At 40.5% G+C, this 19,354-nt stretch overlaps 1 protein-coding gene across 2 annotated transcripts in view; it reads right to left on the bottom strand.

The window, feature by feature from the left end:
* Nucleotides 1–19,354, bottom strand: part of NELL1 (neural EGFL like 1) — a 910,206-nt gene that overhangs the window by 467,328 nt on the left and 423,524 nt on the right. For both annotated transcript variants that reach the window (XM_016920567.4, XM_016920568.4), the window contains exon 13: nt 550–675. In XM_016920567.4, coding sequence (XP_016776056.3) covers nt 550–675 — 126 coding nt within the window. The remainder of the gene's footprint in view (nt 1–549; nt 676–19,354) is intronic.

Genomic DNA, 19,354 nt, shown 5'->3' with positions numbered 1-19,354 from the left:
GCTACTCCAACAGAGTCAGTGACCACTTTAGTGCTAAGGGATATAGAAAGAGGTGGGACACAGACAACAAGCATATATTAATTAAATACAGTTTTGACTGGCTCCCATATACCTAAACTTTGACCACCAAGTACTCCCTGTCACCTCTTTAAATTTAATCCTTGTCTTTCCCAGTGGGAACAAAGTACATATTCTTATCTACAAAAACATCTCATCATGATGAAATGAAAATAATTGATACTTTCTATTTTTAGAACTAGTATATCTAACTCCCTCAGTGTTACTATAGGCAACTGGGACTTCAGTTTCAAATCACACACCCATGTATGCAAGCACACACACAGAGGCAGAAAAATTGGGAGTGGAAATCAATTATGCAGATAATTTTTTTATTATTGCTTTTTTCTCAAAAGGTGGGGGTGAAGTAATAAAGAGAAGAACTATTTAGATAAAAATAGTACTTTGTGCACTAGGAATTAAACGTAACAACACAGACATGGTGCAGAGAATGGATGAATTAAAAAAACAACACTGCTTCTTAAAGCTCACCTGTACAAGAGAAGTCATCCACACGAATGTATCCTGGGACACAGTCACAGCGATATAACCCAGGAAGGTTGACACACACAGTATTGGCATGACAGTAATGCATCTTAGCTGCACACTCATCAATATCTGAAGGAAAAAAAATAAGTAAGATCATGGTTAGCCAAATAATGGAACAACAGTGTAATCATTTTGCAGATAAATTAAAAAAGATAAATGTCCATAGAAGCCAAGAGAAAAAGTAACATGCATTAAACACAAAAGCTTAGGTGAAAATTCAGCTTGGTACGTTAGATCCCATCCTGAGCTGAAAGTGTTTCCAGAACGATGCATGGTGAGACAAAACAGGTAAGAGCCCAAGAAGTATGAAGAATGAATTTACAACTATTAGTTTCTTATCAAGGAGAATACTCTTTTTAAATGTCCAAATTCAAGGAGTTCTGTGTCCACTAAGTCGATATCAATGAATATTTATTAGGTGTCCACAGTACATGGTATAGCTTTTATCAGAGGGATCAAGGGAATCCAGCCCCTCTCTGCTTGTATGTCTTACTAAGACATGCTTCAATCCATACGCTACAAAATGATGGTGTAGCTAGTTTCTCCCATGTTGTACTATGAATATAGTTGTCTATGAATATAGACAACTGCTGTTTCCTGATGCAAATTAATGTCTCTCATCCTTTGACCTGGAGCTCCTCCCCATGTGATAGAATAATGGGCTGATTCAACAAAAAGTCTTGTTCTTTTGGGGATGGAGTTCAGAGCATCACCTGCTTTCTCATAAAAGTTCGTGATAGGGATTAAAATAACCTACAACCTTAAGCACAGAGTTTAGCCTTTTCTGGAGATTGTTTTCAAAAACAGATTTATGTTCCTTTTACTTAGACTGCTTGTGTGTGATGGTTAGAGAAAGAAGGACATGAGTACATCATGGGAACCCAAAATAGAAAATGTGAGCTCTAGTTCTGGCTCTGCTGATTAATAGTCTATGACTTGCATTCAACTACTCTGGGTCCAAGAATCCTCATCATTTTGTCCCAATGGTCAATTCTGAACCCAGTGTTTTATATCTGTAAAGATATTATCTGATTCAATCCATATGCAATCCCATGAGCAAAATACAAACACTACTCCCGTTTTATAGTCTAGAAAACTGGGGCTTAGAGAAGTTAAATATCTGGCACAAAGTCATCCTGTTAGAACATGCTAGACCTGGGATTTGAATTCACAAGTTATTTACTATTATTTACTTCATGAAAGCTTCTTGAAAATGGTGATTAGTCAAATACAGTATTTCTATTACAATAATCATTAGAGCTTTAATATTATTAATGTACAGAAACCGAGGATAAAAATGGCTACATTGAGTCACTAGGAAACTCACTAATCTATTTATCTTAAAAGAAAAGTAAGTTGATTTATTTCCTAATAAAATATATTGAAATAACATCAGATTCTTTTCAGAGCTAAAGATCTGACAGCCTATAAATAAAAGTTATTGCGAGGTCATTGAGATCTAAGAAGGAGACCCACAGTTAGCAAGACTTTCATAACCATGAAATAAGAACAAAACACCAGAAATCAGTGAAATAACTCAGGCAATCAACTTCCTGCAGGCCAACCACAGAGGTTGCTTCCTGGGGAACTCAACTTCCACCAAGAATCCTGATGAAGGCAAGGAATTATTACAGTCAGACCACTGGAATCCAAGAGATGGAAAACTAAAAAAGAAGGAGTCATAGAGTAGTATGGTGACATTAAGATTTTGGAAGTGATTTAGTTATTGTTGCTTATAAGGTCTTTGGTAGGACGATGAAAGGTTGGGTGAAAATAGGCATAACAAGTGAGAGGCTGGAAACAAGAAGAGAAGCCAGGTATTAGAGAGGGCTGCTTGACATTAGTGTGTTGTTCATAAAATATTACCAGTTTTCCACTCTCTGGGCACATAGCACAATTGTATTTCCCCATCCTTTTCAAATTTAAGCATGGTTTAAATTAATCTCATGATTGATCATGAAATCTGAGTGGAAGAATATCACTTCTAAGTGGAAAGATTAAGAGCCAGCATCCAGCTTACCACATTTTCTTGTTTCTGCCTTGTAACCCATGGAAGCAAAGACATGGAGACTCTTTCAACCTGGGCCCCCAAGTAAGGAGCAAGCCACCATATACCTGTTGCATAAGCAAGCACCATATACCTGTTGCATGAGCTAGAAATATGCCTTTTTTGACTTAAGCCACCATGCCTTCCCTGATTGGTGCAGAGAATGACTATAAAAGTTATCTCAAGAAAGGATATCATTACGCTTCATCTTGAAAGATGAGCAAGAATTCATCAGGTAGAGAATGAAGGTAGGGAAACTATAGAGGCTAAAGTTTTTGTCTGTCAAGTTAGAAATGGAAAGCATCATTTAGTCATGTACATTCAAAGAACATTAATTAGGCTTCTACTAAGCTGAGAGGCGGACTGTTGAACAAAATGCCACATAAACCTCACAGACAGGCAAGGCATTGAGCGAAACGTGTAATAAATTCTACCAAGGATGTGAGATCTTTCAACAAGAGGAATTTGACCTACTCTGAGAGAGTCAGAGAAGGATTCTCTATGGTAGTGATGGTTCATCTGAGACATGAAACAGAAGTGAAACAGGCCAAGGGAAGAGCAATAACCTACCAGACAGAAAAGAATGTTTGAGAAGACTTAGTTACAAAAAGGAGCTTTGCGTATTTGAAATGAAACTGGAAAAATAAGCTTGGGCCAGATTCTTTGTGGACATTAGTGTGCTGTTCATAAAATATTACCAGTTTTAGATTCCGGCAGGCCTTGCAGGCCATGTGAAGGAGCTCAGACTTTCATCAGGGTAGTAACACAATTCAATTTCTCTGTTTTAAAAATATCACTCTGGCTGTAGTGAAGAGAATTGATTGGAGCAGAGTACGCTGAAGGCTAAATCACGTTGGTATTTTACTCACAGAGATACAGCCACACTGAACTCCATCTCACTCTGCTGGGATGCCCAGCCATCCTTTAAGATGAGAAACTAGTCAGGACTTGCCTTAGAGGCAATTCAATCTTCAGCCCATGGGCCACAGCTGCCAACCAGCCTGCTGACTGCAATGAATGTTTCCCTGTCATGGACCCTTGTCAACACCTTCCAGAGAAACCTCCTGGCTCATTTCCCTTAGGCCATCACCAAGCTGCTGAGAGGCCTCCGCCTCATCCAGATTTGAAGGAGTTACTTGGCTATAACAAGCTTATTTTGAATCAAGCCAGCCAAGCTATTTCTTTGTTTCATAAGATTCCAAGGCCCTGAATAAAAATATTTTCAAAAATCAAACAAGGGATGGTTAGAAAACCCCAGTGAGAATTTTTTACATGGATTTAATCCAACCCTTGCTCTCTACATGTCATTGAGACTCCGTGCCCACACGTCCCTGCTGCTCTGCTGATGTGTTTTTGAGTAGGTTTTCAGTTTATACCATTATTAATTTCAGCTCTTGCATATCTAATAATTTCCTGGTACTAGTCCAGAGAAAGCACTGAAATAAAGATGAAAAGTTGATGAATGTACCAGAAAATTAAAATGTCACAATCTTGCCTTCGTTGCTTATTCTTCATCATGTAACCACCAGATATAAAAGCTATCTTGTGGTAAAAAATGGTGGGGAGAAGAGAGAGAAAGTGAAGTGGAGTAATCCAGCTGATTCTCTTGAAACAAGAAGATAAAAGAAAGAAAGAAATTGGCAACTCTCACGGTTTTGGGATGGGAACAGAGGATGGAATGGCAACACGTTTGCCAAAGGATTGCCTCTCCATCCTCAGGGAAACACACAACCCAGAAGACAGTTTCAATAGGATTTAAGGGTGTATCAAAAGCAAATCTGATTATAAACAGAGTAAAAAAGGAATTAACATCTTTAGAGAGCTGGGCTATCCTGAGAAAACAATCTTCAGAAATAGCGAACAATTGAGATTTTATAAATTTTATAGATGAGTCTAGGACAAAGGCTGCTTTTTGTTCACAGAAAAAAGGCTCTGAAGGGTATTGAATAATTACAAAACAAAAATCATAACTCCCTAATGAAAGAACAAACTGACATTTAAAGAGAGAAATTGAGTTGGACCAAAGCAATTAGTATGCTAACCACAGACTTGAAATGCAGTCTGACCTTTGCCCAGGTGGTGACAGTACTCTGCCTGAAGCAGGTATCTTGAGCAATGGTCATATTCATCCAGAAGCCAGGAGACAAGAAGAGGCTAAGCCTGAAGCTGAATCTCAGAGTGGAAGTTGAACATACACAAATCCAGGTTCACGCTAAAAATCTGAATCAGTCCAGAAAGCTTTACTAGGAAGAACCACAGTTAACCTGACATGTACTGGATGGACGAACTATTTTAAAAGCACATTGTTGGGCACAGGCTGATACCCATATTCTAAGAGTCTAATAGTACGTACCTTATAAAGGAAAACTAGGAACAGCCCCCGGCAATTGGTAAATACCCAAAAAATAGATGCTGTTTTTAAGGTATCAGACACTATGCTAGATACTTTATATGGAGCATCTCATCCTTCCATTCATCTTGACTCCTCGTGGTAGGTATCTCCATGCCACGAAACTGAGGTTCGGAGATTATCAGGTGACTTCACTTGCCCAAGTACAAAATCAGTAAGCGTAGAAACCTGGGTCTGGATCCAAACAATATGACCACAAAGTTGTCATTGTTCTCACTGTGCCAGTTTTAGCACTCAATAACATTTTGATGCTATGATTATGTTCGCTGTAGCTGATGTTTATGACTGTGATTATGTTAGATGCATCACGATGTGTATGGAAACAAATAGATCTCCAAATTCTATATCCGTGTGCAAGGCCATTCATGAATTTGTTCTGGCATTACATTCTCTGTTAAAATGGCAATTCTGCTCCGTGTATCACTGCTTCCTTGGCTCTTTTAAATCAAATCCTTATACTTTCACACTTTAGGCTCCAGTGACCCAAGGCCCCAATACAGACAGAAGCATTTTGCTCCCAGCTGGAACTTACAGACTGACACAGCCTCTACTCATAATGCTTGAGACTATGGAATTAGAAAAGAGTAACAAAGAGTCCTAAGGTTTTTATTATTAACTATTGTTAGAGAAACATCTATAAACCCCATTGCAGCATATATCATCTTGAGTATAATGGGGCTTAAATTGCAATTCATTCATATAAATTGCTTGTCGCTTTTGAAATATTAGAGCTCATTTTCTGGTGGTCTTTTGAGGTAATAAAAATACGTGATTTACATCCCTCCCCAGGATGGTGAAATAATTTGTTTTTGTTTTAAAAGGTGTACTTATGGACTGTAAAATGAAACTTGATGTGGCATAATGATTCTTCACGTACCACCAGGTTCCATCTGCATAAGAGTTCAGAACAAACACAGACTCAAATTTGGCATCATCATCATTAAATTAGAAGGCAGGGCCTGGGTAACCGATAGAAACGATGCAAAGAATTCTCTTAATAAAATGATATGATCTACTCAGACTTCTTCCATAAACATTTCCTAGAAAAAGAACCCAGGGAGGGATATACTCAGGAGGGGAAAAGGCATTCCCCACTCCCTGTGTACATTTAAAAAGGAAAGAAGATCAACAGCTCTTGAGAACATGTTTTTGGTCAAGCACTGTGTGCCTCTCATCTCATTACTCCTAACCATCCCAGGGACTGACATCAGATACTACGTGTAGAGTGCCTAAAATTTCAACCAAGGTTCTTATGACTCCAAAGAGGATAACTGTTCCACACTAACTGTTGGACAAAGAACACTGGATTGACAGTTAAGAGTCAAGTTCTATTCTTGCTTTTTCATTTAGCTAACTGTGGCACTGGGCAAGTCACTTTTCTTCTCAAGACCTTGGTTTTTCCCACGTATACATTCAGGGAGTTGGACCAGAAACCCTTTAGCCAACCATCACTTCTAAAGTTCTTGACACATTCAGGTATTTTGTCCACATCATACAAGCCTGCTTCTGGAGCAGCTTCTCTTGGGCCACCCCAAGCTTGCAGATGTTCCAGATGCCTTTCCCAAGATACAGGTCCAGGAAAATACTATGTAGATGACCCGAGCTGCCACACTATTTCTTGATAGCTGTGTCAACTGTGTTGACATCTCCCCTGAAAACTAAGAGCAACTAGGGTGAACAAGCAGATATCCACACAAAAGCATAGCTCTTGGCAAGTTCTTCATGGACTGGTAAGATAACTTGCAGAGCAATTTTATCAGACTTGAACCTACTGACTTTGCAGAGATCATGAGCTATAAAAACACAGTGGTGTTGGCTAACTGGTTGGTATATTAGAACAATCACTACTTTCCCTTTGTGTCATACTGATTTTTTTTAAATTGGGCCTATTATCTCTGATTTGAACTTATAAAAATTCAGTGAGATTTTAGGGCAGTGAAAATACTCTTTATGATACTATAATGGTGGATTCAGGTTATTATATATTTGTCCAAACCCATAAAATATACAACACCAAGAGTGAACCCTAAATGTATATTATGGACTTTGTGTAATTATAACTTGTCAGTGAAGGTCCATCAATTGTAACAAATGTTCCACTCAGGTGAGGGATATTGATAACGGATAACAGCAGGAGGTATATGGGCAATCTCTGTGCTTTCAGTTTTGCTATGAGTGTAGAACTGCTCTAAAAATACTTTTAAAATTAAAAACAATAAAAACATTGAGGCACACAAGATGTAAATTATTCTTCCCTTTTTCAGATGAGAAAGTAAAGACCCAGAGAAAATTTCCAACTTGCCCAAAGGAACACAGATAATCATTGCACTGGGAATAGAATCAAAGTCTTCTAATTCTGAAATTAGTGCTTTACCCAATGTTCCATGTTTTTCTATAATTATAGCGTCCTCCCTAAAGCAAGGGGAGAAAAACAAATGCCTATTGAACCTAGGAATATAAATCAAATACCTACAGAAGTCAGGTAAAAAAATATATACGCAAACCATGTCCTTTCCACAAAGAAATCAAGTCTTTCTTATTTTTCTTAACACATAAAGCCAGCTATCTCTCTCTCTCTCTCTTTCTTTTCCTCTTTCTCATTTTCCTACTCCAAGAACAATGGAATGGATCTCTTTTATAAGAGAAAAAACACGATGCAAGGCCAATGGTAATAAAAAGTGACACTTAACCCCAGTGGCAGAAAAACAATAGGAAGAGTGTGGACTGTAGAAAACTGTAGCTCTAGTGAAATAGTACCAGGAAGGTGTGATAAGAAACAGTGCTTATATAGTACTTTCTATGTACCAGGCAGTTTTAAGTGCTTTACATGGATTAACTCATTTAATATGCACACTCTATGAGGTGCATATTAGAATCATCCTCATGTTACAGATGAGGAATTAGAGGCATAGAAACATGCAGTAAATTGTCTAAGGTCACATAGCTAGGAAGCAGACCTGGACTGCCAGGAGAGGAGTTCAGGCAGCACAACTCCACAGTCTGTATTGCCTCTCAGGAATTGTGGGCTAGGTCTCTGATCTTTTTAGAGAAGGTGAAAATCTTAGCATTATTTTTTAAATATTGGCTTCATATTTTTCTCCAAACATTTTGAACCAAGCAAAACATAGCTATCTATCAGATTTAATCCATGGAGGTCTGTGCCTTAAGGCATGTTATCACAAGGAGCATTAGTGAGCCAAGAGGAGAGAGAAACAGAGAGAAAGAAGAAAGATGAAAGGAAGAAAGAGAGGGAGGAAGGAAAGAAGGGAGGGAGGGAGGGAATGAGGGAGGGAGGGAAGGGAAAGAAAGGAGAGGAGAGGAGAGAGGAGAGGAGAGGGGAGGGGAGGGGAGGAGAGGGGAAGGGAGGGGAGGAGAGGGGAAGGGAGGGGAGGAGAGGGGAGGGGAGGGGAGAGGAGGGGAGGGGAGGAGAGGGGAAGGGAGGGGAAGGTTGGGGAGGGGAGGGGAAGGTTGGGGAGGGGAGGGGAAAGTTGGGGAGGGGAGGGGAAGGTTGGGGAGGGGAGGGGAGAGGTAATGATATAGGAGTTAGGAAGAAATTATTTAGGCAGATAATGAGGGTAAGGAAGTCCTTGGTAAGATTTTCCTTTTAATGAAAGGCAGCCCCAAAATCAATTTCTTTTCTAACAAAGAGCAACCCATAAAACCGAGCTGCAGACACAGATAAGCAAGCTGGAAGCTTGCACGGGCAAATTCTGGCAGCTGTGCCAATAGGAAAAGGCTACCCAGGCCCTAGGCATGTCCAACATGGTGGCTCCATCTTCTCCTTTCTTTGTCAACCACATTCACAGTAGGGAGCAGGCAACATGGCAATGGCCAGGTAGAGACCCTATTTGCATAATAAAAGATTAAGGTGGGGTGGCCAGCTTCCTTGAGCGTGATGTAAACACCACATCTGGTTCAACCAGTCTTTTGGCCCTATGTAAATCAGACACTGTCTCATCAAGCCTGTCTATAAAACACTGTGCACTTTGCCTCGGGCAGAAATTCCCACTTTTGTGCCCCTCTCTCTCTCTGCAGGAGAGAGAGCTATTTCTCTTTTCTCTTTCTTTTGCCTATTAAACCTCCACTCTTAACCCCACTCCATGTGTGTCTGTGTCCTTGATTTCCTTGGCATGAGGCAACAAACCTCGGGTATTTACCCCAGACAATGATGCTGCTTCAGTAAGACAATCTAGGGAATTGTGTCCTCCCCAAATTCATATGTGGAAGCCCTACCTCACAATATGTTGGTATTTAGAGATGGTGCCCTTACGAGATAATTAGGATCAGACGAGGTCATGAGGGTGAGGCCTTCACAATGGGATTAGTGCCCTTATAAGAACAGACATATAGTGCTCTCTTTCTGAAGACACAAGGAAAAGGCAAGTCAGAGAGAGCATTCACGAGACCCTGACCATGCTGGCGCCCAGACTATCAGCCTCCAGAGATGTGAGAAAATAATATTTGTTGTGCAAGCCATCTAGTCTATGGTATTTTGTTATGGCAGCTTGAGCTGACTAATAATGATAACATAACACTTTACATTTCTCAGGTGCCCAGTGAAATGAATTTTAACATCATCTTCTAACATATGCATCAAGCAGATGTGTTGATTACCAGATCAAACATTTTCAGATTAAAAATTCAAACGACCTTTTGGTCATCCCATGTACGGTAAAGAAGTCTTCTTCAACAAGGTTACATACACCACGAAATACAAATTAGATTGTTGGATTGCTGACATTTTTCAAGTATTTTCCACATGTAGCTATGTTAAATATTTGGGAATTCATGCTAAGTCATTTTTATTTCCCTTTGCTAGGCTCAATTTCAGAATCAAACACTGTCATAAAGTAACATATCTTTTTGTGCCCCTGGGAATCACAGCATACGAATTTCTAGCTGGCACTGGAAAGGCATCATAAGACAACACCCCATGACTTTCCTCCCAACCTGGTATTTCCGACTTTTGAGGGTGTCCATAAAACTGATGCTAAATGTCCACAAGGAAAGAAACACATTGAGTGAAGGGTGATCAATTCAGTCTTGGCCTTAGGATATGCCTCAGCCTACCTCAATCTGTCAGGGTGTGAACTCTGCTTCAACTGATGGTACCAACAAACCCAGTGAGTGCTTCCAAAAAGGTCCAATGGACTTATGACTTTTCAGTCCATTGGGCTTATCAAAGAACACCCTAGAAATGTAAAAGCTACTATGGTCTTTTGGATTTCCTGAAATCAGAAAAGGAAATTCAAAAGATATTGAGAAGCTACTAAATGCTATAGGCAGTAAAGGTTCCAAATGTCAGTGGGATGTGATCTCTGCCTTCACAGAAGCTGTACCAATCCAGCAGAGAGGCAGTCACAAGAACATGAACTTTGTAAATACAATAAAATTTCTACAGGAGAAAGAAGAGGCTAATTCCGTTGAAAGAGACTGGGGAAGGAATACCCCAGAAAATAATAATTGTTTTGAATCTTGAAAATGCAAGAAAGACGCCTTCATAAAACATTGATGGTCTTTCCTATCTCTCTGATTCCATTAGCTAGCTACTCTTGTTTTGCAAAGATAAAGAAAATTCAGTCAAGAGTAAACAAGATGTAAGAGTGCAATACTACCAGCAAAGCTGTCTATATCCTCTTTATCTCTGATTGTACCTTTTTATATAATAATAGATACCATTTATTAACCACCACTTTATGCCAAGCATAGTTTTAAGCATTTTGCATGTATCAATTCATTTCACCTTTACAAGTACCACACAGGTAGGTATTATTAACATTTTTACCTTATGGAGGCTCAAGAGATTAACTAGCAGGAAGGTGACCTCTGGGGAATTTTAGCCCCTGGCATCTACTCTGTTGTGCCTCTCTACAAGGCAAACTTAGCTTCCCCTTTAAAAGTATTCACATTTCTTGGTTAATTCGATAGCAATTTCCCACAGTTACTTGGTCAAATTATTCATTCACCCCTCCCCTCAAGCAGTCAAAATAGAGTGAACAGGCTTTAGGTCTTTAAAAATAAATGATTTGGTGCCAGAGGTTTAGATCTGATTCACTACAGGATCAAATTAACCAATGATTAAACACCAGACTGAATTACACAAACAAACAAGGGCCTGTGGACCTATGAGCAGGTAGTTAATGAACACAACCTCGGTTCAATAAAAACATTTTGTCCTCTACCACCTGTATGATGAATGATCATCAGCTGAATGTGCTCAAGAAGACTAGTTACGTTACTTTTTCATGTATGTCACCATGTAGAAAGAGTCCTTAGATGAAATAAGCTTCTTTAACTGAAATCAACCTTATTCCCAATTCCAAATTCTTTTATATGTGACTATATCTATGACCTTATTATGAAAACCATAAACTACTCAAGCTGGTTCTTAAAAAATCACTAAGTCCAGACTCCTATGCAATGTGATTGTTGAGACAAAACAAAAATGAATGGATGGGGAAAGAAGAGAAAACAATTTTAAATGCATAATAATTATTCATATTATCACTGAAAACACAACCCAAAGGTGGAATGGAAAACACCATGCAAAAGGTGGGAAGTAGGAGAGAATCTGGTGCCCATAATGTCCAGTGGATTTTAAGTCATTTTTTAAGTGAAAGAACTCTGTTAAAAATAACAACAGGTAACATTTGTATAACATTTTGCAAGTGCCAGGTGCCGTCCTATATTATTAACTCATTTAATCCTCATAATAACCCTTTGAAGTAGGTATTGCTTTTTAGCATCCCAAGTCTACAGATAAAGAAATTGAGACATGGAGATTAAGCAACTAGTCTAAGGTCATACAGCAGGTAAGGGGCAGAGCCAACCAAAAATCCAGGCAGACCTGGCTCCTAATGTGGTGCTTCTAACCTCTACACCATGCACTCTCAACTAGAGTGACATTACCTCCAAAGGGGTGAAAAACTGGGTCTAGAGGTGGTGGTAATGGTGGTGATATTAGATATTATAAAGGTCTGTGGTTCCCCAAAGGGCCATGCTCATGAACAGATAGTGTATCTCTGGTAATAAAATTTCATGGGACAGGGATAAGGTAAAAATGTTTAAAAGACTCCTTAGGGAAGCAATAATTTTTTAACAAAAAGGTTAAGAAACACTGTACTTTGGCCGGGTGTGGTGGCTTATGCCAGTCATCCCAGCACTTTGGGAGGCTGAGGTGGATGGATCACCAGAGGTCAGGAGTTCGAGACTAGCCTGGACAACATGGTGAAACCCCGTTTCTACTAAAAACACAAAAATTAGCTGGTCACAGTGGCAAGCACCTGTAATCCCAGCTACTCAGGAGGCTGAGGCAGATGAATCGCTCAAACTCGGGAGGCCAAGATCACGCCACTGCTCTGCACTACAGCCTGGATGACAAGAGCAAAACTCCATCTCAAAAAGAAAGAATGAAAGAAACGTGGGATCTAATTAAACTAAAGAGCTTCTGCATAGCAAAAGAAACTACCATCAGAGTGAACAGGCAACCTACAGAATGGGAGAAAATTGTTGCAATCTACTCATCTGACACAGGGCTAATATCCAGAATCTACAATGAACTCAAACAAATTTACAAGAAAAAAACAAACAACCCCATCAAAAAGTGGGCGAAGGATATGAACAGACACTTCTCAAAAGAAGACATTTATGCAGCCAAAAGACACATGAAAAAATGCTCATCATCACTGGCCATCAGAGAAATGCAAATCAAAACCACAATGAGATACCATCTCACACCAGTTAGAATGGCAATCATTCAAAAGTCAGGAAACAACAGGTGCTGGAGAGGATGTGGAGAAATAGGATCACTTTTACACTGTTGGTGGGACAGTAAACTAGTTCAAACATTGTGGAAGTCAGTGTGGCATTTCCTCAGGGATCTAGAATTAGAAATACCATTTGACCCAGCCATCCCATTACTGGGTATATACCCAAAGGATTATAAATCATGCTGCTATAAAGACACATGCACACGTATGTTTATTGCGGCACTATTCACAATAGCAAAGACTTGGAACCAACCCTAATGTCCAACAATGATAGATTGGATTAAGAAAATGTGGCACATATACACCATGGAATACTATGCAGCCATAAAAAATGACGAGTTCATGTCCTTTGTAGGGACATGGATGAAGCTGGAAACCATCATTCTCAGCAAACTATCGCAAGGACAAAATCCAAACACTGCATATTCTCACTCATAGGTGGGAATTGAACAATGAGAACACATGGACACAGGAAGGGGAACATCGCACACTGGGGCCTGCTGTGGGGTTGGGGGAGGGGGGAGGGATAGCATTTGGAGATATACCTAATGTTAAATGACAAGTTACTGGGTGCAGCACACCAACATGGCACATGTATACATATGTAACTAGCCTGCACGTTGTGCACATGTACCCTAAAACTTAAAGTATAATTAAAAAAAGAAAGAAAGAAAGAAAGAAAGAAAGAAAGAAAGAAAGAAAGAAAGAAATATTGTACTTTGCTATACTGTCTCTATCTGGAATAATACCTAACTTGGAAGAACGATATATAAAATAGAATTAAGCAAAGCTGCTATGGTATAGTAGAGTCTTGGGCCCTCTATATGTGGTTGGGATTAGAACAAGCCACCTTTTGGCTATTGTGAATCATGCTGCAACATTGGTGTACAAGTATCTGCTCAAGTGTCTGCTTTCAGTTCCTTGGAGTATATGTCTACAAATGGAATTGTTGGATCATATGGTCATTCCATGTTTAGGCTTTTGAGAAACCGCTAAGCTGTTTTCCGTATTGTGGTTCCACCATAAATTTGAGGTTTCCAGGGGCTGGGAGATTTCAAGAGCTGAAGGGAGAAAAGATTGGACAGTCGATGCTTAATGAGCACAGAGTTTCTGTATCCAGTGATTAAAAAGCTTTGAAAATAGCGATGATTGTTGCACAACATTGTGGATGTAATTAATGCCACTGAATTGTACACTTAAAATGGCTAAAATGGAGGCCGAGCACGGTGGATCATGCCTGTAATCCTAGCACTTTGGGAAGCCTAGGCGGGAGGATTGCCTGAGCTCAGGATTTAGACACCAGCCTGGGCAACGTGGCAAAACCCCGTCTCTACTAAAAATACAAAAAATTATCCAGGCGTGGTGCTGCATGTCTCTAATCCCAGCTACTCAGGAGGCTGAGGCAAGAGAATCAATTGAACCCGGGAAGTGGAGGTTGCAGTGAGCCAAGATTGTGACATTGTACTCCAGCCTGGGCAACAAAGCAAGACTCTGCGTCTCAAAAAAAAAGGGTTAAAATGGCAAATTTTATGTTCTATACATTTTAGCACAATTTGTAAAATACTGTAATATACTGAAATCCCATTGATTTGTACCCTTTAAATGGGTAAATTGCCTAGTATGTGAGCTGTATCTCAGTAAAGCTGTTGAAAAACAAAAAGGGTACCAATCCCAGTCCTGTATTTCTTTTCACTAAGAGGACAAGATAACAGGCATGCCCCTGAGTAGCTGAATGTCACATAGCTGGAAAGAAAACAATGTGACAAATATTTCAAATGCCAGATTTTCTACCTATTAGTGTTACTGTGGGAAAGTTCCCTAAGATTTCTGAACTTGGGTTTCCACATCTGAGGAACACAGGGTTGTTGTGAAGATCCAGTGAGCTGGTGCACATAATATACCTTGCACCATGTCTTAGGCCTCAATATATGTCTCAAGCTGCTGCCTCTCATTTTTTTGGTTCAAAGGAAGCCATTCTTGACAGGTTGCTGGGCTTTGCTAGCCAGCCTTGGGGACCTAAGCGAAGGCCAGCGTCTCCTCAAGTTGGTGTTGCCACCCGTCAGTGATTACCCTGACTCATCCACCGAGCCAGCCAATGCCCCTTAACTGTCCCTTCACAAGATGAGATGAGAGAGGCATTCTCTTCCTCCATGGACTGCTGCTCCCTGCTGACAACCCCAGGGCTGCTGCCTCCTGCTCAGGCAAACTGACTGTTCCTTTTCCCTGCCTGAGCCCAGCTGCTATTCCTTGGACTATGCCATGGGATGACAGCTGATCCGTGTGTGCGTGTGTGTGTGTTTGTGTGTGTGTGTGTGTGTGTTGTTCAGTGTCTTTTTCCAATAAATTGTGAAAGAAATTAAAACTCCTAAGTTTTAAAAAACTCAGAATTTATGCCTTTTGAGTGGAAACCTTCTTTAGGAGTAGCAAAATAAAAGAGACTTGAATAAATAAAAGGCTGATAACAAAGATGAATTGGTCGTCCTACATTAGGTAAAGGAAACGAGTTTTTGGAAAAATACAATTAAAAAACACAAATATAATAATAATAATAATTTTCTGAAGGTTAAAAAAATGCTGAGATCACTCCTTTTAGATATATGTTGATGTCTAACTCGGAGACATGCCTGAGAGTTACAAACAAATTTTAGAATTTTAGGATACACAAACACACACATATACGAGAGGGAGAGAGAGAGAGAGAGAGAAGGGTAGAGGATAGCAAAGGAATTGGGGGATATTTATTATCAAATGCTGATCTAAAAAGTTTTACTGGGGGAAAAACCTGGAGTAAAAAAATGGGCCAGAGTTCAATCAATGACAGCTTCTTCTTCCCCACACACCTGTGACCCTGGAGCACCTGCTTCAACATAAAGACCTTCAACAAAGTGGTACCACCAGGGAAAAAGTCCCACTGGAAATTTCCATTGGTCTTTCCAAGTACTGCTCTACTGTTTTGGGTGGGGTAGGACAGAGCCAGGTAGGTGTTTTCACTATGAGTTTCTGAGGGTGAGAGTGTTTACCTGAGTCCTACACAAGCCCTTAGATATCCACCTGCTCTTAGGAGCTCAGCTGCCCAGGAGCTATGCTGGGCGATGAGGTTACAGAGATTAGGCAGGCTTGGCCATGCCTTTCATCGTTAATAAGAAGAGACAGAAGTAAAAATAAAGGACACTGACATGTAGGAAATATGCATGGAACTGTCACAAGAAGGTGATAAGTAATCCTATCTAGAAAAGGTCGTGACGCAAGATGTCATAAAAGATGGATAAAGGAGAAGGTAAGAAATGGAAAAGAAAAGAATACCTGGAAAAATAATGACCATAGAAAAGACACAGGGCATGAAGAAGCCCCATCCATGAATGTGACTTCACAGAATTGGAAGCTGGTGTTAGGAACCAGAACTTAGCTGTGGCATAAGGAAGGTCAGATCCAGGCAGACCTTGAATGTCTTAAGAGTGTAAACTTCATCCTGAGGACAATGGGGATATATGCTCTGCATGAAAATACCAACTGATCAGGGTAGCTTTTTTTTTTTTTTTGGAGTTGGGAGGGAGATTTTTAAAAATGTTTTTCTTTCTTTCTTAAAAAACACAAATGAGATATGTGCATTTGAGAGCAGTGTTTTTTGACTGCTTAGTTCACTGTTCTATGTCTCTGAATGAATGCGTAAACTAATATACAATTATTTAAGTTTTTAAGCTAGGAAATGACATGATAACTCATGCAGTTTTAACACATTGTAAGATAAAATAAATCTTTCTGAGTTTCTCTTCAAAGGATTTAGCCTGTTAACTTCCTTATCCTTTGTTCTCAAACTCAACTTTCTTATTCTTCTTTGCCCCTAGTTGCTGTAAACAGCCTACCCTGCTTCCCGTCAGCTCTAATCAATAACTCACATCTGTTCCCTCGGCTACCTGTACCCATTGTTCCCCCGAAATTGCACATCTCACACACTCCACCTCTGTACCTCACATCCCCCTCCCCCACTACATTTAGGAAAATATGTACAAGTAGCCAATTGGGTCAGTTCAGATTGTGCAGTCCAACCCCAGCCCATAGGGAGGGACAAAGAGATAAGGACTGCATCCAGGATATAAAAACCCCCTGGTGTCCTTTGTTCTCTGTGCTCTTGCAATCTTGACTGATGCGAGTGGCACCCTTCTGCAGAAATAAATTGCCTTGCTGAGAGAATTAAACTTTTGCCTGAGTGCTGGTTTTACTTCACAGCACCAAGCATTTATTCCTGGAGCATTTTATATCCAACAATGTCATTTTGAAAGCAGGATGAAGGGTAAATCTGACAGTCAGCAGAGCATCAGTGACTACGTTAAGAACAGTACAAGTAGAATGAATGTAGAAATCTGGCTGCAGCGAGTTGATGAGTGGAGTGAGAGTGTGCAAAAACTTTGGGCTGAAAGATTCTACCTGGAGGTTAGTCTGAATTTATGATTTTAGGAGTAGAGTAGTTAAGCAATGGCAAGGTCAAGAGCATTAGGAAGGCCAGGGGTGGTGGCTCGTGCCTGTAATCCCAGCACTTTGGGAGGCCAAGGCAGGAGGATTACTTAAGCCCAGGAATTGAAGACCAGCAGGACAGCAAGACAAAACCCCATCTCTGCAAATAATAATAATACAAAAAATTAGCCAGGTGTGGTGGCGTGTACCTGTAGTCCCAGCTACCTAGGAGGCTGAGGTGGGAGAATCACTTACAGGAGGTCAAGGCTATAGTGAGCCATGATTGTGCCACTGGGTGACAGAGTGAGACCCCGTATCAAAAAAGAGAAAAAACAAACAAAAGAGCATATGGAAGTGGTATGGAGTGAAGATGATTGTAGTCCCCAAAATAGAAATCTTCAAGGCTGGACTTCTGCCTAGAATGATGGTACAGTTTATGATAGAGATAAAGCCTGAGCAGGTAGGTGCCAAAGGTGCCAAAGACCTCAACAAATGAGGGGGAGTGGCCAGGAGATTTGTCACTGACAGCAATTAGAAGGGATAACAGGTGTTATAAGCAGATGGCTGGGGCTTCAAAAGAGAAAGGGTTTTGTATGAGGAAGGAAGAAATTACTCTAGATGCAGCAAAGCTGTCTTTGGAAAAGTTGATGCTGCTTCTGGGAGAAAATACAACCTCCACTCAGAGAGCTGTAGGAGAGCTGTATCCCCAAAGGAATTCAAAAAGGCTGAGACACAGAGGGACATTCTGTGAAGAGTTCAATGAGGATGTAGGGGACATTTTTTTACAATGCAATAAGGTTTCCAAAGAACACAGTGTGGTGGGTGGGAAAAGAACAGGCAGAGAGAAGAATCAGCTCCTAGGACACACAAAAATAGAACCGGACATTGGCGCTAGAAGAGGATAAGTCATAAAAAGGCCTGGTGATCTGGGTAGTGGGCAAAGGCAACTGATATGGCTTGGCTATGTCCCCACCCAAATTGCATCCTCAATTCTCACATGTTGTGGGAGAGACTGTTGGGAGGTAATTGAATCATGGGGGCAAGTCTTTCCCTTGCTGTTCTCATGACAGTGAATAAGTCTTATGAGATCTGATGGTTTTAAAGAGGAGTTCCCCTACACAAGCTCTCTCTTTGCCTGCTGCCATCCATGTAAGATGTCACTGCCTGGGTGCAGTGGCTCACATCTATAATCCCAGCATTTTGGGAGGCTGAGGTGGGTGGATTACCTGAGGTCAGGAGTTCAAGACCAGCCTGACCAACATGCTGAAACCTCATCTCTACTAAAAATACAAAAGTAGTTGGGCATGGTGGTGCATGCCTGTAATCCCAGCCACTTGGGAGGCTGAGGCAGGAGAATCACTTGAACCCAGGAGGTGGAGGCTGTAGTGAGCTGAGACTGTGCCATTGCACTCCAGCCTGGGCAACAAGAACAAAACTCTGTCTTGAAAAAAAAAAAAATACGTGACTTACTCCTCATTGCCTTCTGCCATGATTGTGAGGCCTCCCCAGCCATATGGAACTGTAAGTCCAATTAAACCTCTTTCTTTTTTAAATTGCCCAGTCTCTGGTATGTCTTTATCAGCAGCATGAAAACAAACTAATACAGTAAATTGGTACCAGTAGAGTGGGGCACTGCTGAAAAGATACCCAAAAATGTGGAAGCGAATTTGGAACTGGGTTACAGGCAGAGGGTGGAACAATTTGCAGGGCTCAGGAGAAGACAGGAAAATGTAGAAAGGTCAGAACTTCCTAGGGACCTGTTGAATGGCTTTGACGAAAAGCCTGATAGCGATACGGACAATAAGGTTCAGGCTGAGGTGGTCTCAGATGGAGATGAGGAACTTGTTGGGAACTGGAGCAAAGGTGACTCTTGTTATGTTTTAGCAAAGAGACTGGGAGCATTTTGCCCCTGCCCTAGAGATGTGTGGAACTTTGAACTTGACAGAGATGATTTAGGGTATCCGGTGGAAGAAATTTCTAAGCAGCAAAGCATTCAAGAGGTGACTTGGCTGCTGCTAAAGGCATTGAGTTTTATAAGGGAAGCAGAGCATAAAAGTTCAGAAAATTTGC

The sequence above is a fragment of the Pan troglodytes genome, chromosome 9 (genome assembly GCF_028858775.2).
Source record: "Pan troglodytes isolate AG18354 chromosome 9, NHGRI_mPanTro3-v2.0_pri, whole genome shotgun sequence".
NCBI lineage: Eukaryota > Metazoa > Chordata > Mammalia > Primates > Hominidae > Pan > Pan troglodytes.
This window is presented reverse-complemented; position numbering and strand designations above follow the sequence as displayed.